The 21862-nt window shown below is 51.9% G+C and overlaps 7 protein-coding genes across 7 annotated transcripts; 4 read left to right on the plus strand and 3 right to left on the minus strand.

Annotated features, from left to right (window-relative positions):
- Positions 1 to 77: 77 nt before the first annotated feature.
- On the minus strand, positions 78 to 1042 carry Triagg1_7253 (uncharacterized protein; the record flags this gene model as incomplete). The annotated part of the gene is made up of 3 exons (XM_062901968.1): positions 78 to 151; positions 201 to 755; positions 823 to 1042. The coding sequence occupies 3 exons, from the start codon at positions 1040 to 1042 to the stop codon at positions 78 to 80; spliced, it is 849 nt and encodes a 282-aa protein (XP_062753829.1).
- A 453-nt stretch (positions 1043 to 1495) lies between these two features.
- Triagg1_7254 (uncharacterized protein) lies at positions 1496 to 4508 on the plus strand (the record flags this gene model as incomplete). Its single annotated transcript, XM_062901969.1, has 2 exons — positions 1496 to 1616; positions 1702 to 4508. The coding sequence occupies 2 exons, from the start codon at positions 1496 to 1498 to the stop codon at positions 4506 to 4508; spliced, it is 2928 nt and encodes a 975-aa protein (XP_062753830.1).
- Positions 4509 to 4896: 388 nt separating this feature from the next.
- Triagg1_7255 (uncharacterized protein) lies at positions 4897 to 6231 on the plus strand (the record flags this gene model as incomplete). The annotated part of the gene is made up of 3 exons (XM_062901970.1): positions 4897 to 5163; positions 5225 to 6134; positions 6185 to 6231. 3 exons carry the CDS (start codon positions 4897 to 4899, stop codon positions 6229 to 6231), a joined length of 1224 nt encoding a protein of 407 aa, XP_062753831.1.
- A 1012-nt stretch (positions 6232 to 7243) lies between these two features.
- Positions 7244 to 8238, plus strand: Triagg1_7256 (uncharacterized protein; the record flags this gene model as incomplete). Its single annotated transcript, XM_062901971.1, has 2 exons — positions 7244 to 7543; positions 7603 to 8238. The coding sequence occupies 2 exons, from the start codon at positions 7244 to 7246 to the stop codon at positions 8236 to 8238; spliced, it is 936 nt and encodes a 311-aa protein (XP_062753832.1).
- Positions 8239 to 11976: 3738 nt separating this feature from the next.
- On the minus strand, positions 11977 to 12294 carry Triagg1_7257 (uncharacterized protein; the record flags this gene model as incomplete). Its single annotated transcript, XM_062901972.1, has 1 exon — positions 11977 to 12294. One exon carries the CDS (start codon positions 12292 to 12294, stop codon positions 11977 to 11979), a length of 318 nt encoding a protein of 105 aa, XP_062753833.1.
- Positions 12295 to 14767: 2473 nt separating this feature from the next.
- Triagg1_7258 (uncharacterized protein) lies at positions 14768 to 18417 on the plus strand (the record flags this gene model as incomplete). The annotated part of the gene is made up of 3 exons (XM_062901974.1): positions 14768 to 14834; positions 14913 to 14983; positions 15085 to 18417. The coding sequence occupies 3 exons, from the start codon at positions 14768 to 14770 to the stop codon at positions 18415 to 18417; spliced, it is 3471 nt and encodes a 1156-aa protein (XP_062753834.1).
- Positions 18418 to 19240: 823 nt separating this feature from the next.
- Positions 19241 to 20485, minus strand: Triagg1_7259 (uncharacterized protein; the record flags this gene model as incomplete). The annotated part of the gene is made up of 4 exons (XM_062901975.1): positions 19241 to 19627; positions 19687 to 19988; positions 20156 to 20236; positions 20449 to 20485. The coding sequence occupies 4 exons, from the start codon at positions 20483 to 20485 to the stop codon at positions 19241 to 19243; spliced, it is 807 nt and encodes a 268-aa protein (XP_062753835.1).
- Positions 20486 to 21862: the final 1377 nt, after the last annotated feature.

The raw sequence follows: 21862 nt of genomic DNA on the forward strand, positions 1-21862 counted from the left end.
TATCTTGACTGTTGATCCAAGCCGCTGTGCCAAGTCCGCGGAAACCATGTACGCCATCCCACAGCTTATCCAACACTTCAATTAGCCTCCTCTGCCTCTGCCTCTCCTGCCCCGTCCGCGTCCTCTTCCACGGCCTCTGCCTGGCCCTCCCCTCGCTGGTTTCGGAGCAGGAGATCCGCTCTCTGCGCTTTCACTCTCACTCTCCTCCGAGCCAGACTCCTCCTCCTCCTCCTCCTCCTCCTCCTCCTCCTCCTCCTCCGATTCGTCTTCGTCATCTTCAGAATTCTCTACCACCTTTTCCTTTTCAGATTTGGATTGACTAGCAGCTCTCTTGCGGCCCCTTGCGCCCTTTGTCGGCTTCAACGCTGGCGACGCAACGGAAGCAGCAGTACTGCTCTCGGCGCCTTCAACAGAAGGGCCCCTCGTCTTGGGCGCGGTGCTGGCTCGCGAACGCTTCTGGGGCGGAGGCGAGAGCTCCAGCTGGGGAGGAGACGAGGGTGCTTCGCTGGGATCCGCAATGGCGCGCTGCAGCATCATCTCGCCGAATTCGTGAAAGGGGAGGGAAAACTCGACATATCTGTCCTCTGCTTCGTCGTCGTCAAAGTATTCTCGGTCGTCGATCAGGTCGAGGTCGTAATATGTCCGTAGCTTCTCCCAGATGTGGGGGATGCGCGTGTGGCGATGGATGTCGGGGTCGATGCCGTGGTTGCGCAGGTGTTCCGATATTGCTATCATTCGAAAGTGTTTGTGCATCCCTAAGGTGAGAGCATCTTGAATCAGCACAAGAGCACTTGAAGCGTCAACGCGATGGGCACCACGAACCAGCAGGTTTCCAGCGAATGACGCCCTTGAATAGTGAAGAGATTTGGTCGTCCGTCCAGAGATTATCGTACGGGGTGACCGGTATGATGGGCTTAAACGCCGAAGAGAGGAAGCCTGGCGTGCCACTTATCCGAGGAGAGTCAATGTCCATGGCACTGTCTTCTTGGATGGTGGTGGGCGTCGAGGACATCTGGAGGCGCGATCGCTTCTTCGGAGGCATTGTGGCGCAGATTCGAGATTATTAAGAGGTTAAAAGTAAGGTAGTGAAAAGAAATGGTAAGTAAAAAAAGGAATTGATCCAATTCTAATACAGCATTGGGTGACAATGTTGAGGACAGATAAGAAAAAAAGCTGGCGATGGAAGAAGAGTTGAAGCTAGAGCGCTCCAGCGTTGGTACGAGAAAGTCAAAAAGCATTGATCCATTGAGCATGAGATCATTAGGTAGCTGTTGAGCCGCTAAGCTGCAGGGTGGGGTACACGCTGACAGCCCTGGAGCTCAGTACTGCTGGTGCCTTACAGGTGCTCCATGCTCTAGCGCGTGCTCCGTCCGTAGATATCAACACCTCAGACTTTTGTTCGTTTGGAGTCTTCATCGACAACGCGGATGGCCTCCGCTGGCGCGTCTGCCGTACCTTGTCCTCTATGCATCCATCGCTGAACCTGCTGTGAGCCATGGCCAGCGATGGCTCTGAGGAATACGTCTTTGCCATTCCCAACTTCTGGCGGCCGTCAAAGCTGCTGCTGGGCCTGGAGGCAGAAGCACCGGCAAGCTTCTTTTCTAACGATCTCACAAGTAAGCAAATGGTTCGCGATCTGCTCTTCCCTTTGGTGATGTTATATCTCAGAAGCTTACCTATTGTCTTTTTTCTTGTGGCCAGATGCTCTGTCCAGCCCAGACTCGGATCCCTTCGCCCTCGACCCCATAACGCCAACCCACGATGGCTTCTTCAAGCTCGTATCAGTCCACGACATCCCCACGGGTTTTGCCGAGGCAATCGACAAAGAGGCGCCGGATGCCTCGCCAAAGCCTACAGATGAACCGGACAAGTCATTTGAGGGCCTCTCTGTGGCCCTCGACAGCGATGATGATGATCAAGACATGCCTGATATATGGCTAGAGCCAGGAGTGCCCGCCAAACCGAAACCTCCATATAGAACGTGGGATATCTTCTTATCCGGAGATACGACCGCAACATATCAACCCATGATGGTTACCGAAGCTGGCCCAGCTGCGTACGACGCTTTGCTATTCTCTTCAAGCGACCCTCTCAAGCTCAGGAACGTTGGCGTCCCTGTGGTTGATACGAAGACGTATTTGTCTTCACTGCTAGCTTTGGCACTTGGTGGAGAATCTGTTCTCTTTACTAGAAAGGACGGCACTCAGACCCTCAAGCCTTCGCTTCCTAAAATGAGAGCCTCGGGGTACTCTAGCAATGTCCTACAGGCGCTCGAGAATAAGTGCCTTAGATGCGGGAGCACCTTGATAAGCCTGCGCGCCTTTGTGCATTCCGCATACTCGGAACACCCAAGCCGATGCGGTGTGGCCCTTGCCAGCACTGTCAGCCAGGTCTTACAGGTTGTTCAAGAATGGGTAGCCTTTAATGGGCGGAATCCTCGCTCGCTTCTGCAGCTTCAATCCACCGTCAACTCCATGGTAGCCATTCTGCGGCCCTTCAAGGCGCTCACATCACAGCTGCGCCATGGTCTTACGGATGAGGACATTCTGAACCTCGTGTTTCATCAAGCATATTCGGTGGACAGCAACGAGGAGTACCTCCGTCAGATCATGCGAGAAGTACTGCGAAGAGTCTCTGGCCCCTGGATCGAGTTTCTCGAAGAGTGGATCGGAACAAGACGTGAGCAAGGACTGCCTTTTACCAAGGCCAACCTTGGAGAAAGTAAGGGGTTTGTCAAGGTCGAGGCACGAGTCTTTCGGGACGATTTCGGCCGAGAGCTCGCAGAGGTCGACTACGTCCTAGACGCGGGCAAGATGCCGCGCTTTATGCCCGACGATGTGACGGAGACGATATTTGAGACTGGACGCAACTTGCGGTTTATCCGCACTTTCCATGAAGACCACCCACTCGCTCAGCAGGATATCATTGCGTCCAGTGATCCTCCTCAGGCCAAGTGGCTTTATGACTGGGACGCCATACTGCGCCTTGAGAGTCACGCTGTTGAATACCGCGACTATCTGGTCGACGCCATCCAATCAAGCCGCCCCGACTATTCTTATGACCCCATGGAAATATCCATCTATTCATTAGGGGGCAAGCCCGGCTCCGTCCTTACTTACTTTGGGCTGGATCAGGTTGGCATGGAAGAGCATATCGCTGCGTCCATTGAACAGTTTGCTCAGCCAGTTGCCACACACGACGCAGAGGATCCCCTCAGCAGGATTGTGCGCGATAGACTCTGCGGAACACATGCATCAGCCATTGAGCTCTCCAACTCTACGCCGCACTGGACTTTGCTTCCGGTTCTTTCGTTTGGCGTTATTGCCTCGGCACAGGCCCAAGTGGTCAACAAGGAAACCCTCAAGCTCCTATTTAGTGCACACAATCTGCGAGACCATCTAAAGTTGCAACGAGAGTTTCAGCTTCTCGGAAATGGCAATCTCTGTAGCCGTCTCTCTCATGCTCTATTTGACCCCGATATGGAGTCGGCGCAAAGGAGACCAGGGGTCGCAAGGAGGAGCAATGTCATGGGCCTGCGGCTGGGGGGACGCGACAACTGGCCCCCAGCAACTTCGGAGCTGCGATTAGCATTGATGGGCATACTCTCCGAATGCTACGGCGCTAATGAAGACGGCACGAAAGTTGTCCGGAATGAACGCATTTTTGACAAGGAGGTTTCTGGCTTGCCAGGCAACATGAGCTTTGCCGTGAGAGACTTGTCTGACGAGGAAATCAACCAATGCATGAACCCCGACTCCCTCGAAGCCTTGGACTTTCTTCGCCTTTCCTATACGGCGCCGCCGCAGCTAAGCCCCATCATCACGCCAATGAACCTGATGCAATACGACTACATCTTCAAGCTCCTGTTGCGAGTCCTGCGCATGATATTTGTTGTCAACCAGCTTTTCCGCGACGCCAACTCGTTGGCTCGCGAATGGGAAGATCCCGGCGACGCAACGCTCCGCTTTGTAAGAGAAGCGCAGCATTTTGTATCCAGTGTGTCTGCGTATTTTCTTGATACAGGCATTGGTGTTCCTTGGCGAGTGTTTGAAAAGAAGCTGGACAAGATTGAGGCGGATCTCCACCGACCAACTACGAACAGCTCGTCAGAAGAAGTCCAGAACCCTGACAAACTGCAGGAGCTTCATTCTCTCGTCCTAGATCGAATCATGCTGGCTTTATTCCTGCGAAAGAAGCAGCAGCCAGTACTGAAGCTACTAGAGGACATTTTTAATAATATTTTGCGATTTGCCAAACACATAAGGCTACAGCGGTTGGGGGTAGAAGATGATCTCGACCCGGCGACTCTGTACGCAGAATTCAAGAAGAAGGTGCAGATTTTCATCACAGTCTGTCGCAGCCTATCAGAGAAGGCTCGTCGCACAGATGGTAAGAGAGGGAGGGAAGACAGGATATTCAAGGAGCAATACGGGACTGGCGACGACAGCATGGTGGCCCAGCTGCTGGTCAAGCTGGACATGTTTGATTACTATCTCAAGCGGCAGTAGGTAGTTACTCCGTAGTATTGCTTCGATAAGCCATGATAGTAGATGAAGAGAAAGAAGTTATCAAAATGGTATGAAAACAATGACAAACGCACAATTCGAATAAAATGATTCCTTGACACTCAATTACCATTCGGTGCTCTACTCTGTTGGTCATATCATTTATTCTTTGCTTGTATAAACAACAGCGTTGAGCTGCCCCTCCATTGACCGCCCGCCAAAAAGTGACATTTTTGCCCCTCATCGCGTGGAGACGCGATCGAGAGACAAGCCCACAGTAAACAATAACGATGCGGCCAGCATATCGGCGCTGGATCCTGTTGTCTTTTTGACCTTTCCCATCTTTCCTGCTCCCTGAAGCCATTCGCCTCCTATACTCTGCCATTGCGCAATGTCTGGACAAAGCGTCGCGCCGCAGCGCAGTCTGAGCTTGACGGAAGAGCTGGAGAAGCTGGAGCAATCCATTACTCTGACGCTGCAAGGTGGGTTCAGCAGTTCTCTGACAGAGCAATTCCGCTGTCCGTGTTCCAGGGAGCTGATGGGCATTGCAGAGATTGATCACAATTTCAGCAAGGCACATAGAATCGTCACAACGGGCATCTTACCGCTGGTGGAGCAGTATGGAGAGCACTCGCGGGCTGTTTGGGAAGCATCCAAGGTATGGCAATGGCTTCAGCGGCCGCCTCGACAATTGTATACTAATCGCTGCCTTTTGCCAGTTCTGGAAGCAGTTTTTCGAATCGTCCGCAAACGTGTCTCTTTCCGGGTATGAAGACCAGGCAAACGAGAACCAAGACGAGACGAGCGCCGCCGAAGACAGCAGCGCCGTGCGAGACGAGATGACAATTGACGTAACGGCCGACCTAGACGAAGAAGCAACAAGGGTCAGCGGCGCGGGGCACCACTCGGCACTGCATGGCGACGAGTCGATGCTGGATGATGCCGAGCTGGCTGGAAGCACGCCTCGTCCTCCACCGAGCCAGACCAATAAAGCCAATGTCTCCCAGCTCGAATCTCCTTACGAGGCCATGCGGCGGGAGATGATTGATGAAGAGGGCGTTACAATGAAAACGGAGGATTCAGATCAGGAGGATTCTTCCGTCCTGTTTGCGCAGCATACGGCACGGCTACCTGATATATCAACGACGCCAAGAGGTCTGCCCAACCCGCAAAACAGAGACGGCTCGGTCCAGCGCCACAAGGATCCGCTACTACATCGCGTCCTCGACAAGACGTATCGCCTACAGGCTACGCCTCACAAGTCGGGTGTTCGAATATCTCCCATTAAAGGCAAGCAACCGGAGCTGCCACCGCCGCAGCAGAGAGACGTGCCAATGTGGCAGGACGATCCCATGTCGTCTCCCGAGATTGCCGTTCCAACACTACGAAGCGAAGCCTTCATGTCTCCATACAAACGACAGCGCCTGGCAGCGGCAAGCCAGGCTCCTAGAACCCCTGGTGTCAGTGTGCAGACACCCGCCACCGCAAAAAAGACCAAGGACGTGTTTGCCTTTGGAGAAAAGACGCATGAGATTGACTGGGAAAGCGATGACGATGACAATCTAGGCATGAGCCCGCCCAAGACAATCCAGTTTGCACTGCCGCCCTCGAAATTGCTCCAGACGCCGGGTAAGTTATCTCTGGAATTTTGGTACCTACAGACTATGACCATCTGAAAGTGGCTAACCCACCGTCTCTGTTTTTCAAATACAGCACGAGAAGCTAGTAGGAGGATCGTAGACGATATCCTCATAGACGCTGGGGCGGGAGCGGACTCTTCCGAAATCAGTCCGTCATTGGTGAAGATGAATGACGATATTCTCAATGAGAGCTTCTAGATGGGATAGAATGGACAAGGAATGTCACTGAAATAATCGATATACCCCTTTTTTTCTCTTTTTTTTTTCTTTTTTGTCTTTGTGAGGAGTAGAGATATTCTCATAAAGAGATGTATCTTTGCAGCCATAACTGGCCGCTAATCGTCACCGTGGTCGCCGGGCCTAACCATGTCAGTTACATTCTTGGCCTCCCTTGAAGCCCAGACTAGAGTGAGCTCTATGTTCTCAAAAGTCATGTTTGTGCCCGTAATACACCCTTTACGCCCTCTCGGACATCTTCATCGACGCCAAGAGCCTCTCAATCGTGTGGCATTGCCATCTCATCACCATCATGGGGCTCCAACTGCGCGTCAAAACTACACGTGAGCGTCTTCCCGCGTCCCCTCCCCCAACCCCAAACAGAGCCCCAACATTAGACTGACAAAAGTCCAGATCCTCTGCACAAAGGCAAACAAAACTCGACCGCGCCAACAGACGACAAACTGCAATTCCGATGCCAACATTGCTGCTAGAGGAGGGGGGCTGGCCCGAAGTTATGCAAGGGGGGTGAAACCTGACAACTCGTTTTTTTTTGTTTTTTTTTTTGTTTTGCTTTTCCCTCATTCAGCTGGGCAGTGTTTAATTAGCTGGCAGACGTCGGCGAATGATGTAAGACTGAGTCTCGAGGGCCGCCCTGAGTGTATGCGTGATGGCTATTGGCGAGCCGCTTTCCGCTCTACACGCCACCGCTTCAGTCATTGATGCCACTGTCTCATCCATCCATCCCACCCTCCCGCAGTATCTCATTCACTATATCATCCTGCTGCTGCCGCTCTTCTTCCACTTCACCTCTTCCTCTTTCTCTTTCTCCTCATCTGCCTTTTATCCTTCATTCTTCACTCCTTGACCACACGTGCCAGTATGACTTGCGATAGCATGATTGCTCCGACGGATCCTCAGATGGATCTTCAGATGGATCCTCCGATCGATCGTTACGCGGCTGAACGCCGTCGCTTAAAAGCAATGTCCAGACCCTTTCTCAACGACGAGCTCATGAGGGGGCCGCCCCGATTCCGGGGCGAAGACTACAGGCAACCGCGGCTCCGCCGTTGCACTTTTGATCCGAAGACGATTGTTTTCGAGTGTCGACTTGGAGGCGGCGACGACGGCTTCGTTTGGAAGGTCAGATTCAACGGCGCCGGACCGTTCGCTTTGAAAGTTGTGAGTCACCACTCATCTCACTGTTAACCAGCTCTCACTGACGATGCGACTTTCAACAGTTTTGGGACCAGGTGCCTCCCCGGGAGTTTGGGTCGTACTACCCGATGCAGCGCGAGTGCCAAAATGCCGCCGTCCTCCAGATGATGGGGGCCGCCCTGACGAACGCCGCAGTGCTGATTTGCGAACGTCCCCTTGGAAGAGTGGACGCCAATGACAACTATTTCGCATTCACCGAAGAAAACGCCATCGCTAAGCTTGGTGTGAGTGCAGACTCGGAGACGCTGCCTGAAGGCGCCAAACTGATCACGGAGATGCCACGCATGGTCGAATGCTACGGCTGGATCAAGTTCCCTAGCGACATGTTGGAAGGACTCTCCAGCAACATGCAGGCCACGCACGACGACCCGCACAAGGTCAGGAAGCTCGTGGGAAGCCATATGGACTGCATCGCGATTGTCTACGAGTTCATTGAAGAGGGCCAAAACAGCATGGTGAAGGTGGGCAAGGTGGACAACTTCCTCTGGTATGCGGGCTTTGCCTACGCGAACGAGCCGGAGGAGAAGAGCTGGAGGAGCAGCGTCTTGGTTGACCACTCTGAGATTGTTCACCTTCGTGGATATGGGTGGAATGAGGAGGATTACATGGACAGGAGTGCTGAGCAGATCATTACCGATGTAGACTATGTAGACTATTAGTTAGAACCTAGTGATGATCTTTCTGGGTCTTTCGAGGCTGTCGATGGATACCATCGTATCATCGACGGCCTGTATTTATGAGTGCGCTTGAGTTTGGCCCATAGGCTGCCAGGACATAATGGATCGTGTAGGGAATGGCATGGGCAGGGTTGCTTGGGAAAGCGACATGACTGTGCAACCAGATTGTCATAGTAACAGCACTAGTCGGCGCCAATTGAAAACTTGTTTTGCTATTTGAATTGATACTACTACTCTCTCTGATGATGATCGACAAGGCTTTTTGTTGAGCCATGTGTGAGTCAAGTAGGCTTTACTCTATGCATCTCTCTGCTACAGTAGAAGTAGAACATGGAGCGTCCAAGGCGGCATCACGAGCAGAATGCCTGGCACCTGTGGACTTGTTCGAGACCGTGTTGGTGCCAAAATGTCTCTGGGGTCTGCTCCACGGCTTGGGGATAGGAAACATGACAGCGAATGTCTCACGTCGAGTGGGCAGAATCCTGAGCTGGCATCGATTCTAGGCTCTTATCCTGCATCGGCTTCGAGCAGTTCCGTGTCTTAGTTGGCTTTTCTTTTCTTTTTTTGCAAAGTCAGCTGCTCCCCCGACGTGTATCAAGTCTTTTCGAATGATATCACTACCGCCCCCTATTGTCGTTTGCGATTGGGCACGGAAAAGGTCGGTGTGACGGATATCCAATGGGATCGAGTCTCTGCCAAGGGAGATGGAGGCGTCCAGGATACTCCGCGCCATTGGCCAAGACGGCTCCCGCGTTGTGCTCATGTGGTGCAAAAGCTGAGTGTTCCCTTGCATGAGTTGATAGGGGCTTGCGTGTGCCGTCTTTGGGTCCGGAGTCTTGGCTTTTGGAATCGGAATGTTGAATAATGCAAGCCAGCATATCAGACGCCAATGTGCATAATCATAATACAGAAAATGATGAGTTGTTCAGGTAGAATAGGCTCTGTCTACTATTACTGATGGTAGCGGTAGTAGAAGAGAGTAGTGGTGGTAGAAGACGGCTGCCGTAGTAGAACAGAGCAGCGTAGTAGAAGATGGCAACGGTAGCAGAAGATGGTAGTCTGTCATCACATATTTCAAGCGGGGATTTCATAAGATTCAAGCCTCTCTCTCTCTCTCTCGCTCCCTTCGAAGTACTCCTCTCATGCGGCCATAGAGGCCTTCATCTTCCCGCTCCAGAGGCGCTCAAGCATTACTCTCAACTAGCAAAGTCGCAATCGATGAGAACGCGGACCAAGAAGGGTTCTTTCTATCCTCGTTGAGCATGAGATTGTTAACGGATGTGTCTCTGTATAGAATTTCAATTTTGTGTAGAGATTCGTGCCCCCCCCCCCTGGAAGTACATATGTGGTCTTCGAGTGCCTTGAGCAGAACTGGAGTGGTGCTCGCCTTTTACATAGCTTTTCCACAATCCCGAACGATGACACGCCTGTGTACTCAATTTGCCAATGCCTCTTTTGCTCATTCTGCCCGTTGGCAACGTTTGCCGTGTTCTCATTTACGGGGAGGGCTACCAGGTTGACTAGGAAGAGACCGCTTAGAACCAGTAGTTCTGCCACCATCACCATCATCAGCCGACTGAGACGATGGCCCCAGCTAATAGGTTTTCGCGTCTCTGGAGATCAGACCCTGGCGAATGTTGCCGTGAATTTCATCGATTTGTGATCGGATGCAGACGGTTTCATGATGGTAAAACTGGGCAACGTTGACAGCGCCTTGATCAGTCGCCTCTTTGAGCGGCCCCCCCCTATTCGTTGCCATCTGTATACTGCCATGGGTCCTTGATTACAAGCGTCGTCTGGGGGCCCTCTTCCGTGTGAGCCCTTTAGCAAGTGGTAGCCCGGCCGGAGACACAAAGTGCTCGCTTTATTGGCTCATCGAGTATGAGCCGCTTCGTCTTTCCATTCCTCTAGATCGTGACGATTCGTCCATCACCCTCGAAAATGATAGTAGGATCGAATGCTAGTTGTTCTTCATCCATCGATAGAAACCCAAGAATTGTAGAAACAAAGCGCAGCCCGGCTTCACTGTCTTTGTTAATGTCAGATGCGATCGCTCCAAGACGGCCGAATTCCCAAATGCTCATCAACGAGCCGCAAAGTTGTGAAGCCCAGCACAAAACGGCGAGTATCTTGAACAACAAGAACCCCTTTTGCGTATCTTGCCAAGTCAGTCCATGCCTTGGACGGTTTTTCGTCCAACGGATTACTCTTTAGTTCCCTACTAGGTAGGCATAAGAATCCGGGACCAAGTGTGTCCAGCATTCCCTACGGCGCTTTGATCCTTCACAAACTGTTATTTTAGACTCCAGAACCTTCCATCTCTGCCTGGAAGAGTGCATTTGAGAATGCGTTGGCACAGAAGCAAGCCTCCAGCTATAATGAGTTGGCAAAGTAAATAACCACCTTTCATCGAGCTGCTTAAGCAAGCAGCCGTTTGTTGAGCTGATAGCTCGAGTTGGAACTATATATTCCAGTAAAGTAGCTAAACCGTTGCTTGAACCATCTTGCACCTTTTGTTTTCTCAAGTCCTTGGTCAAACCCAACATCTAGCTTATGTTGTGCTGTAGAACAGCCAATTGGTGTCCTGGGCTGCACCAGTGGTCTGCGTTGGGGAGAAGCACTTGACTGTCGTGTTCTGCTAATGTTGTTTGCTCGTTGCAAGTTTCGGTGAACCAGTCCAATATACGATCTTGATTTGTGTCCTTGGGCCGCCCGCGACATTCATCATCAGGGCTGGATAGGGGGCTGTCGCCTCCTGGACACTTGTCGAAGACGGTTTACGATGCCGCCATGAGGCCGGCCACATCACCAAAGAAAACCTTGTGGAATCGAGAGAGACCGACGTACATAGCGCCCTAGTTCTTCTCGAACGGCTTTATCTACATCTCTGAGATACTCAGAAGAATTCGCGAGGCTGCTTACGTTGCGGCTCCATGGTAGCTGTTGTAATTAAAGCGAGCAAGATTGGGTAGGATTGGGGCTTCGACAGAGCTATAGCAAGGTCTAAAGCGGTAGTTTGGAAAACGAATTCCAGCCAGAGAGGTGTATGTTCTCCTTTTGGCCAACGCGATATAAAAGATTCGAAGAATACATGTGTCTTCCTGGTCCAGTTGGTCGAGGGGGGCAATTCCGACGCATCTGGTACATGTGCGATATCTCTTTCTACAAGGAGAGACGAAGGAGGAACGAAATCCATCGAGGCCATTTCCTACCTATAGGGTTGCTACCGGTGATTTTCTCCCGGTTTTTCATGGTGACCAAGCCACACCCAATTGCGCCTCAAAGAGAGAGAACGGCGGAGGTTGGCAGCTATAAGTTTGGCAGCTTGCTCAGTAAAAGTGAAGGCCTAATATAGTGTATAGTTGTCTCGATGCATGGATGCAATCCTACTTATACCGGGTAGACCCTCTAGATCATTTGTAGTTTTGTGACTAGTTGATAATGCTTGAAACAAAAGTGATGATAAGACTTTGTAATGAATATCTAGAGAATATGTAGAAAAATAGTCATAGCAAAGAACAAAGGGTTGAAAAAGCAGAAGCTTTCATCTGCTCGATACATATCATGCCGCGTAAAATCATCGTCTAGCCCCAACTCCATGCCGCATCCCTTGAGCGCTTCTATATTAAAAAAACCAATGGCATCCCGCCTTATGCTGAAAGAAGATGAAAAAGAAACCAAGGACGAATGTAGCGGGACAGCACCCGCATGCTCCTGGCGCTAATTCCAAAACCTCACAGGAGGCATCAGAGTCTCGTTTGGTTTGGCAAGCTTTGATGCTTGCCTAGAAGAGCTGCTGTTGTTCTTGTCTCCCAATAGGGCTCTCTTTTCTGTTGCAACGGAGGAGATGGAAGCAGTTTCGCTCCGGTCATCCCCTCGTCGCTGGCTGTGGAGAATGCCGCCAATTCTCTGGCTGAGGGAAGACGAAGCCTTTTCAGACTTGGATTCGTGATCCTTGTTGATCTTCTTGCCCAATGAGGGGCCGGGTCGTTCAGCCTTGCCGATTGAAAGGCCGCCGTGATGTCCGATGAGAGACATTATGATGGAAGATTGGTTTGAGCTGTTGTTTATTGTTAGTCGGGTTATGCTTTCATAGCTTGTATTAGTTGTGAGGTTGAGTAGGTGTGCATACAGATTGGAGTGGATTGGTTGAATTGTGGAGGGTGGTTGATAAACAAGCTTTGTTGTTTTAGTTTTCAGAGTTGGAATGTTGCTTTTGTTTGTTTGTTTGTTATTGTTGTTATTGTTGTTGTTCTGATTGATGTCTGCCTGAGTTGGCCACAACAACCAGGCATCAGCCAGTCTATATATACACAACCAGGCGTCCATGAGACTTTGTCCTTGTCCCGTCCGGCAACATCTCGAGCCATTGGAAAAGCCTAGTTGCGTGTGCTTGGCCCACATTCCACATCATGGCCACGATGCTAGCGTCAGCAGGTTGTTCGGCGCCAGAAAAGTCTTCCAGCAATACGCACCCATCCAAGCGTATTGTCCCTGCTTGAGATGGTGTGCGTGCCGGACTCCGTAATGCAGTCACACACCACTAGCCTGAGCATGGCCTGGGGCACAGCCTGTCCAATTGACTCATTGCGCGGGTCAGCCGTTGCGCGTAATGGATCCCAGGGCCAAGAGAAGCTTGTTCGTCCCCCTGAGCCAGCCTTGTGGGGGAGGGGCCGGGGTGGAGATGGGCCAACGAAAGATGATGACGAGTTCTGCCTGAAGAGGAGGATTTGGATGGCTCAGGCAGACATCGTTGATGGCCAATGATGGAGTACTTGTATGGATGCGTTGAATGACCACGCGGCACTTGCTGCAGATGAGGCATTGCTTTTGTGAGCCTTGGCTAAATCGACATGTCCAGAAGCTTCTGCGTCTTCTGCAGCTCTGTAGATAGGAGACGATGGCTTCTAGACGCATTGCTTGTCAGTCACGGTGGAAGCTTCGCCTCATCCCTTGATCTCACAGTTACCAGATTCACATCCACAATCAAAGTAACATCAACTCGTTCATTTCCCATCGTGACTCCAAGACCTGCTCTGTTAATTAAAAATCCATGTAATTCACGCCTATTTGGGAGAGGACCAGGCTTCATGTTGGCAGTGCCCGGCTGAGTCACCGTTCACAAAACAAAAGCCACGTTTTCCCCTTTGATGGAGAGAGACTGGAATTGGATGCGCTAGTGGTGATGCTACTGCTCTGGACGAGTAAGAGTAAGAGAACCAAACGTTTGGAAGCCCGTGATTCTTTTTGCACCAGAACTGAAATCTCGGGTAAAGCCGCCGGTGACGACACTGTGCGCGCACGCTGATACGTGTGCGTTACGCGGACCTCTCGTCAGCACGGCGTACCTCTGCAGCCAATTTGATATGACGAGATACTTGGTGCGTGCAAGCTCGATAGGTACATTTCTCTAGCCTGTATTTCCCCGACATTGGACCTGCAATTGCACTTTCCTTCTGCTGAATCACATACTATCTCCATGTGATCTGTTTCGGCGCCCGAGAATATCCGTAGCGAGCCGGTCAGAAATGATTTTCTTTTTTCCTCTTGCAACTACCTAGTAGGTATTTCGTGCAAAAGACACAGCCATGTAACGCGGAAGAACTGGGTGCAGCACATCGTGACTCTTTTCATGCAGCCTGCAATTTCGTTATGACTCCCATTCTATTGTCCTAAACCCTAACCGGTTGGGCACGACTCCATCCGCTCAGCGGCTTTCGACGCGATTTGCTGAAGTCGATACAAGCGCCCCATGACCCCTGCTTGGGTTATCAAGGGCCAGAGTCATCACGGGTCAAATCGCAGCCAAGCGAGAAACCTTATGTTCAAAAAACTAAGAAGCTTACGCAGGGCAGAGGATGCCGTTCCGTCGTGGATGAGAAAGGGAAATCTACGAGGGTGGATCGAGCATCAGCACCGAAAAGAGTAACAGTGAAACCGCGGATGAGTGGCTTGTGCCGACTAGCCTGGTAGCCGTTGTCAATCGCTGGGATCTCGCACAGAACATGTGTTTGAGCACAATACAGTTGCTTCGACTAACCACTACGCCGAACTAACGATGGTTATCAGCAAGTATCTGCTCCATGATGGGGGTCATCAAGCAACGAGCTCTTGGACTATCCTCGCGCATTTTCTATTTGCAAAAATCGACGTTGGCATCTATATAAAAAGACAATTACTAGCAAAAGACAAAAAATGTTTGGAAATTGCCAAGCCCCAGATATTCCCTATCTAGGCATCTTTCTAATCTTGCAATGCAATACCTCGTCAAAGAATTCTTGAACATCGCCAATCCTCCTAGAATACTGTCTTTGTTCATCACTCCGCAGATTCTAGTTCTAGTGTCATGCGGAGTGCTCCAAGCAATTCATTCAGCGCTAGCACTGGCGGGGCGATTCATCGCATCTTATCGATATCCAGCAGCTTATCGCTATCAGTCAGAAAAATTTCCCAGTTCACTCTCAAATTCTGCCACTGAGCGGCGAGCGCAGAACTGCCACGACAAGCCATCATGGAGGACCAAGCGCATAAGCCGCATCGCAAGAGCAAGGAGAAGAAGGAGAAGAAACACACCGGGGGTAAGTGGTTCTTGGAATTGGAGTTTGGGAATTGCCAGCCAGCAATTGCTATACGGACCGGATGTTGACCTTTGGCAGAGCGCAATCCCAAGGCGTTTGCCTTCTCCAAGCCCGGCAAGCTTCAGAAACAGGCTGCCAGATCGTCTGATGTATGTTCCTGTCCCAACATCCTTTTCGAATGCCTGACGATTGATCAATCTCTCCATTGGAGCATTCTTGATACCTACCCATATGCTAACTGCCTCCCAAGATCAAAGAAAAGCGTCTCCATGTTCCCCTTGTCGACAGACTTCCTGATGAGGCGCCGCCGCGTCTCGTCGCCATTGTCGGCCCCCCGGGCGTCGGCAAGACGACTCTGATGAAATCGCTCATCCGACGATATGCCAAAGAGACAATCTCAGACCCCCAAGGCCCCGTCACCGTCGTCACCTCGAAGAAACAGCGGTTAACCTTTGTGGAATGCCCCAACCAGTTGGAAGCCATGGTGGACATCGCCAAGGTGGCCGACATCATCCTTCTCATGATTGACGGTAACTATGGCTTCGAAATGGAGACTATGGAGTTTCTCAATATCCTAGCCGCTACGGGTATGCCGGGTAACGTGTTTGGCGTCTTGACCCATCTCGATCTGTTTCGCAAACCTGCCGCTTTGAAGGATGCCAAGAAGCACCTAAAGCGAAGGTTGTGGACTGAGCTATACCAGGGTGCCCATCTTTTCTATCTCTCTGGAGTTATGAACGGCAGGTATCCTGATCGCGAGATTCACAATCTGTCCCGATTCCTATCCGTCATGAAGAGCCCGCGACCCCTCGTCTGGAGAAACTCCCACCCTTACGCCATCATCGACAGTTTCCGAGACATTACTCACCCAACCAAGATTGAAGAGGATCCCCAGTGCGATCGATCCATCGTTCTATCGGGATATCTGCGAGGAACAAACTTCTCAACCCAGGGCCAGCGAGTGCATGTTGCCGGCCTAGGAGACTTTACGGTGTCGGCTATGGAAGTGTTGCCAGACCCTTGTCCTACCCCAGCGATGGAGCAGGCCTTGGCCAAGATCACTGGAAAGACGGGGCGGAGGAGACTGGACGAAAAAGAAAAGAAGCTTTACGCCCCCATGTCTGATCGGAGCGGTCTCAAAATCGACGGTGATGCCATCTGGATCACTAGAGAAAAGGGCTTCACTTTTGACAAGGATGCTGATAATACCGAACGTGGTGAGGGCGAAGAGATGATCATTGGACTCCAAGCTGAGCGAAGACTTCTTGGCCAAACAGAGGATGGTGTACAGCTATTCAGGGGAGGCCAAGAAGTCAAGGCACTGGATGAGGTGGAAGATACCGGCAGAAAAGAGCCACGAAAGGCCAGAATTGCCGAACGGGAAGAAGAGGATGACGGCGAGAATGAGGATGATGAAGGCTTCGTCAGCGGGAGCGACGGGGAGGATCCCGATGAGGAGGAAGAATTTAACGAGGGAAAGTTGGGTAAAATGTTCCGCAACAAAGATGCCGACAAAGAGATCAACGGGGATGATGATGTCGCATTTGCGGACAGCGACTCGGACCTTGGCTCCATTACAGACCTGGATGAGGATGCGGAAGACGATGAAGAGTACGACTCTGATGAGGAGACTGCAGCCCTCAGATGGAAAGAAGGCATGGCCGACAGAGCCATGAAACTTCACTCCCGGAAGCGCACATATCACACCGCAGATTTGGCTCGCTATCTTTACGATGGCTCCATGACTGCCAGCGAGGTGATCAAAAAATGGAAGGGTGAAGAAGACGAATCAGAAGAGGAGGACATTGAACAAGACTCGGAAGACGAAGAATTTTTCAAAAAGACATCACATGAGAGCGAAGATCTGGTAGAAGACCGGTCAATACCAGAGTATGACTACGAGGATTTGGCAGCCAAGTGGGCTTCTCAAGAGAACATTGAAGCCCTAAAGAAGAAGTTTACATCAGGAAGGAGAAGCGGAGGTGGAGGCGGAGACGACGACGACGACGAGGATGGTGAATTCGGTGGCTTCGATGACGACGAGGATGGAAATGGAGATGAGGGTGACGAGGACAGCGAAGGCGATGGCGAATTCGAGGACCTGGAAGCCGACCCCCAAAGTGCGCCCCAGCAGCAGACAGCGGAAGAGATCCAGTCGGAGCGTGAAAAGAATGCCAAGAGGAAAGAGGAGCTCAAAGCAAGATTCGAGGAGGAGGACCGAGACGGCTTCATGAACGACAAGGCAAAGGCTCGTCGAGAAGGAGGCGAAGAGGAGCAAGAGTTTGGCGAGGATGACTGGTACGATGCGCAAAAGGCCATGATCAAGAAGCAGCTGGACATCAACAAGGAAGAGTTTGAAAACCTGGACGAGCGCCAGAGGGTCGCCGTCGAGGGCTACCGCGCCGGCAAATACGCCAAGCTGGTGCTCGAAGGGGTTCCGGCTGAGTTTGTCTCGCGCTTCGACGCCCGGCTGCCCATCATCGTCGGCGGCTTGTCGGCCACAGAAGACCGCTGGGGCTTCGTCCAGGTGCGCATCAAGCGCCATCGCTGGCACAAGAAGATCCTCAAGACCAACGACCCCCTCATCTTCTCGCTCGGCTGGCGCCGCTTCCAAACGCTGCCCATCTACAGCATCTCCGACTCACGGACGCGCAACCGCATGCTCAAGTACACGCCCGAGCACATGCACTGCTTCGGCACCGTCTACGCACCGCTGATAGCACCCAACACGGGCTTCGTCTGCTTCAACTCCTTCTCCAACGCAACCCCAGGCTTCCGCATCGCCGCCACCGGCACCGTCCTCTCCGTCGACGAGTCCACCGAGATTGTCAAGAAGCTCAAGCTCACGGGAGCCCCCTACAAGATCTTCAAGAACACCGCCTTCATCAAGGGCATGTTCAACTCGGCCCTCGAAATCGCAAAGTTCGAAGGCGCCTCCATCAAGACCGTCTCCGGCGTCCGCGGCCAGATCAAGCGCGCTCTGTCCAAGCCCGAGGGCCACTTCCGCGCCACCTTTGAGGACAAGATCCTCGCCAGCGACATCGTCTTCCTGCGCGCCTGGTACCCCATCAAGCCGCACCGCTTCTACAACCCGGTCCTCAACCTCGTCGGCTGGCAGCCCATGCGCCTCACCGGCGAGGTCCGCCGCGCCGAGAACGTCGCCACCCCTCAGCTCAAGAACTCGCAGTACCGCAAGATTGAGCGCCAGACCCGCCACTTCAACGGCCTGCATGTCCCCCGCGCCCTCGCCGCCAGCCTTCCCTTCCGCTCCCAGATCGTCGCCATGAAGCCTCAGAAGAACAAGACGTACATGCAGAAGCGCGCCGTCGTCCTCGGCGCAGAGGAGAAGACGACGCGCGCCTTTATGCAAAAGGTCCTCACCGTCCACAACGACCAGGTCGCCAAGCGCCGCGCCAAAAAGGACGAAAACCGTGCCGCCTTCAAGAAGAAGTTGGCCGAGGGCGACGAGAAGAGGGAAGCCAGGGAGAAGAGGGAGAGCAAGGAGTACTGGCGCAAGAATGGTCGCAAGAGGAGTGCTGGAGACGACGAAGGTGGCGGCGGTGGTGGCAAGAGGAGAAAATGAGGGAGCTGATGGAAATAATGGCGCGAGTTGCGTGTTTAGCAATCAAAGTTTCAGCATCAGGGATAGATCTGTACCGACTACTGTACTCACTTACGTATCAAATTATACTTATTACCACTGCGTATATAACACCGTATATAACATCAAGCACGTCTCTCACCATCTTCATACACGATGTGATTATCTCACGGCCGTCTCTCAATGGTTACATACGAGCATTATGGCTATAATCATAACAAATCATTCAATTTAGACACTCTCAAACAGAGCAGATAGGGTGGAGGGACATAATATGCAAACCCAACCTGCAAGAAACATTTGCATGCTACTTAAACTAGAGAGGATTCCACAAGCTGCTCTCTGCCTAGAGCCACCAAGATCCATATGGGAAAAAAAAGAGGAGGAGAATCTCAACACAGGGCAAGGGAAAGAATAAAGGGAAAATAAGCAACCATCCCAAAAATGATAAGAAAAAAAAGGAGTTTGCAAAACAAACCTACCGGCCTTGTAGCAAACGCCGTTATCCCCCACACTCCTCCCCGGTGAATGTGCCTCTATCAGCGTAAAGGGTCACTTTTCGTCAACAAATGTTTTCCCTATTACGCCAGTAGGGCGGATATCATGATGCTCTGATCGGTGGTACACCGTCGGTCCCTAAAATTCATGTGTCCTTCCTGTTCTGATTTCAATCTTGAAAATATCCATCACCCCAGGGGGAGTTGCGATCTGCCGTATAAAGAATGTGAAAAGCACTATTGGATAGCCCAGCGTTGCGTTTATCGCTTCTTTAACCGTGAACAAACGTGCGCGTCGACAAATCCATCTAGGCATGGATGGGTTCCTGAGGAACAGCTGGTTCGGTGGCCTGGGGCTCCTCGGTAGGAGGGGAAGGGAATTCAGGAGACTTCTTGGCGGCTCCGGGAGCAAGGTTGTGGCCGCGCAGGATCTCCTGGACCTTTTCGGTGTAGTCTCCAGCATACTGCTTGCCAACGGAGGCGAGATGGTCGGCCTGCTTCTGAGCAGCATCTCGAACCTGGGCGGTCTGGGAGTTGATGGCATCGGCAGCAGTCTTGAGCTGCTCGTCAATAAACTCCTGGTTCTTGGAGTAGATGAGGGGGGCGAAGAAGGCAATGGAGGTCCCGATGATGGCAAGAACCCAATAGGGCAGCACCTTGATCAGGAGGCCTGAGATGAAGGCAGCGACGCAAGCCTAGGGTGCGAAATATTTAGCTCCTGTTCAATCAAACCACAGATTCGCGTGCGACTTACACCAGCCGAAACGCCGACATTCTCAACAAAGATGATGCGCTGGCTTTCAATCAAGAAGAAGTTGATGAGTCCGTGAGCGTCGCTAACCAGCCTCTCAAAGGTATCGCGGGAAAGTGTGTAGTACTGGCGGGGGCGGAACTGAGAGGCCAGGCCATTACTAAGGACCAGTTTGCCAGCAACCTCGGCAGCAACAGTGGTAGCCAAAATCATCCAGGACAATGAAAGAGTCCAGCTAAAGAGGTTGAGGTACCGAACGGCGATGATGGTAGCAACGACGGAAACATAGGCGATGGCCGAGTTGCCTGCAGGGAACAGTCAAAAGTTAGCATGAAAAGCCGTGCCATGCCTGCCATGATTCGCTGCATCAAGAGGGTGATGGTGATCCCACACACACGAAAAACAGAGAGGCGGGTGCATCGCAGCTAGAAAGTGGGCATGTGTTTGCAGCAGACAATGGACATTTACTCACGAGGGTTCTTCCAGGACAAAAGCTGGGAGAAGAGCGAATGGTAGGGCGTCAAGGGCTGTCCAGTGCTGCCGTTGGCGGCTTCTAGAGCTCATCGTCAGCTATACAGGAGGGGCAAGTGGCGGCTTGAGGCCTTGTCCTGTCACATGCAAAACTGCCCAACCCAAGTGTCAGCATCCGTCATCCATGATATTACTGGGCAGACCCCGTTTCCCTGTATGTAGGTACGGGATCGATCGCGCGGTAGACAAGTGGGAAGGGGAGCAGAAGCGTAGCAGTGCGTCCACATACCTTACTGGAGTGGCCATTTACCGCGTCAGCTGTGTCGGCCATGATGATTGCTTTGTTTTGCTTTGTCGTCGGGAATTTGGTTGGAGAGACTTTTTTTTTGTTTTTTTTTGGAGGGGTTTGTCGGTCGCACTACCGTGGCGAGCTTCTGTAATGCGGGCGGCGGCGAAGAGAGGTCGGAAGCTCTGGATTTCTAGGGCTAGATAGCTGTCGTCTCAGTATCAGACCAGAGATGGGAAGAGGACAAAGGGGAACCTGGAAGAGAGAAAAAAACAACTGCGCAGAGCCAGAGACGGCAAAAGTAACGGAGCGTCTCCTTTTGGCGCCACGGCAAGCAGGAGGTGGTGATTCTGACAACGTACCTTTTTTTGCGATGTGCTGATGGAGGAGAGAAGAGTCGCAGCTCGGAGGAGGGGAGAAAAGCGCAGAAAGTATAGCGGCAGGGGGGATGCTTTTTTTTTTTTTTTGCTTGCCCTGTTGTGTGCAAGAGGGAAGTTTATGGAAGGACCTGGGCCTGGCCTTTCAGGTGATGGTCTGGTGGAAGCTGCGGGCAAGCTTGCTCTTGCTAGCGGCAGGTGTCGACGTGGTTGTGACGCTGCGATTTTGTGCGCCCCTCCCCTTGCTGCCTGCCAGTTTTGTCTGCCACTGGTTTTGCTATTTTATCGTTTTTATCTTTTTTTTTATATAAATTATCTGCTTTTTTGTTCTAGGAGACGAATCTGGGGCTCTTTCCTCTTTCGTATCCTGTGGCTTCTGTCAAATTATAACTTTTTTGGATCTTTTCTTTCTCCCTTTTTTTTTTCTTCTCCTCCTCCTCCTCGCCACGGAGTACTTGCTTGTACGTTACGGAGTACCTCCACCAGAAACAGCACCTTCCCGCTCTGAGAAATGAGGAAACCAACTAGGGGAAAACACAAAATCACATCAAAATCAAAATTAACATGTGCTGGTGGGGAACTGGTCTCCTGCTCTGCCGCAGAGTGGTACCTGTTCTGTATGCACAAAGTACCTTAGCTCCGCTGGTGGAGTCTCTTTGTGGAGGGCCAGCGCTGAACAGGTACCAGCTCGGGCTCGTAAAGCTACAAGCTCGCGGGCATGATGCAACACGATGACGCTAAGAGCAAAGAGCTGCGACAAGGTGCTACAAGGCAAGCATCGTCACCTGCCCACCAATGACGCAGCGCCGTGGGAGCTCCATGAATCGCTACATGACATGCGAGTACAATCTTGCTGCTCTGCTCTGCTCTGCCCACATCCGCTCGCCCACGTTGCCTCTTTAATTATTCAAGTGCAGGCCCCTCCTAGATACTCCCTTGCCTCTGCTGTACGAGTACTTGATACTTGATACTTGTATGCACCAGACCCGACCCGAGCATCGGCATCAGCATCTTGCATATCCGACGCCTGCTGATGCGCTCGCTC

The sequence above is a fragment of the Trichoderma aggressivum genome (assembly GCF_033847375.1).
Source record: "Trichoderma aggressivum f. europaeum strain CBS 100526 chromosome Unknown scaffold_031, whole genome shotgun sequence".
Lineage (NCBI taxonomy): Eukaryota > Fungi > Ascomycota > Sordariomycetes > Hypocreales > Hypocreaceae > Trichoderma > Trichoderma aggressivum.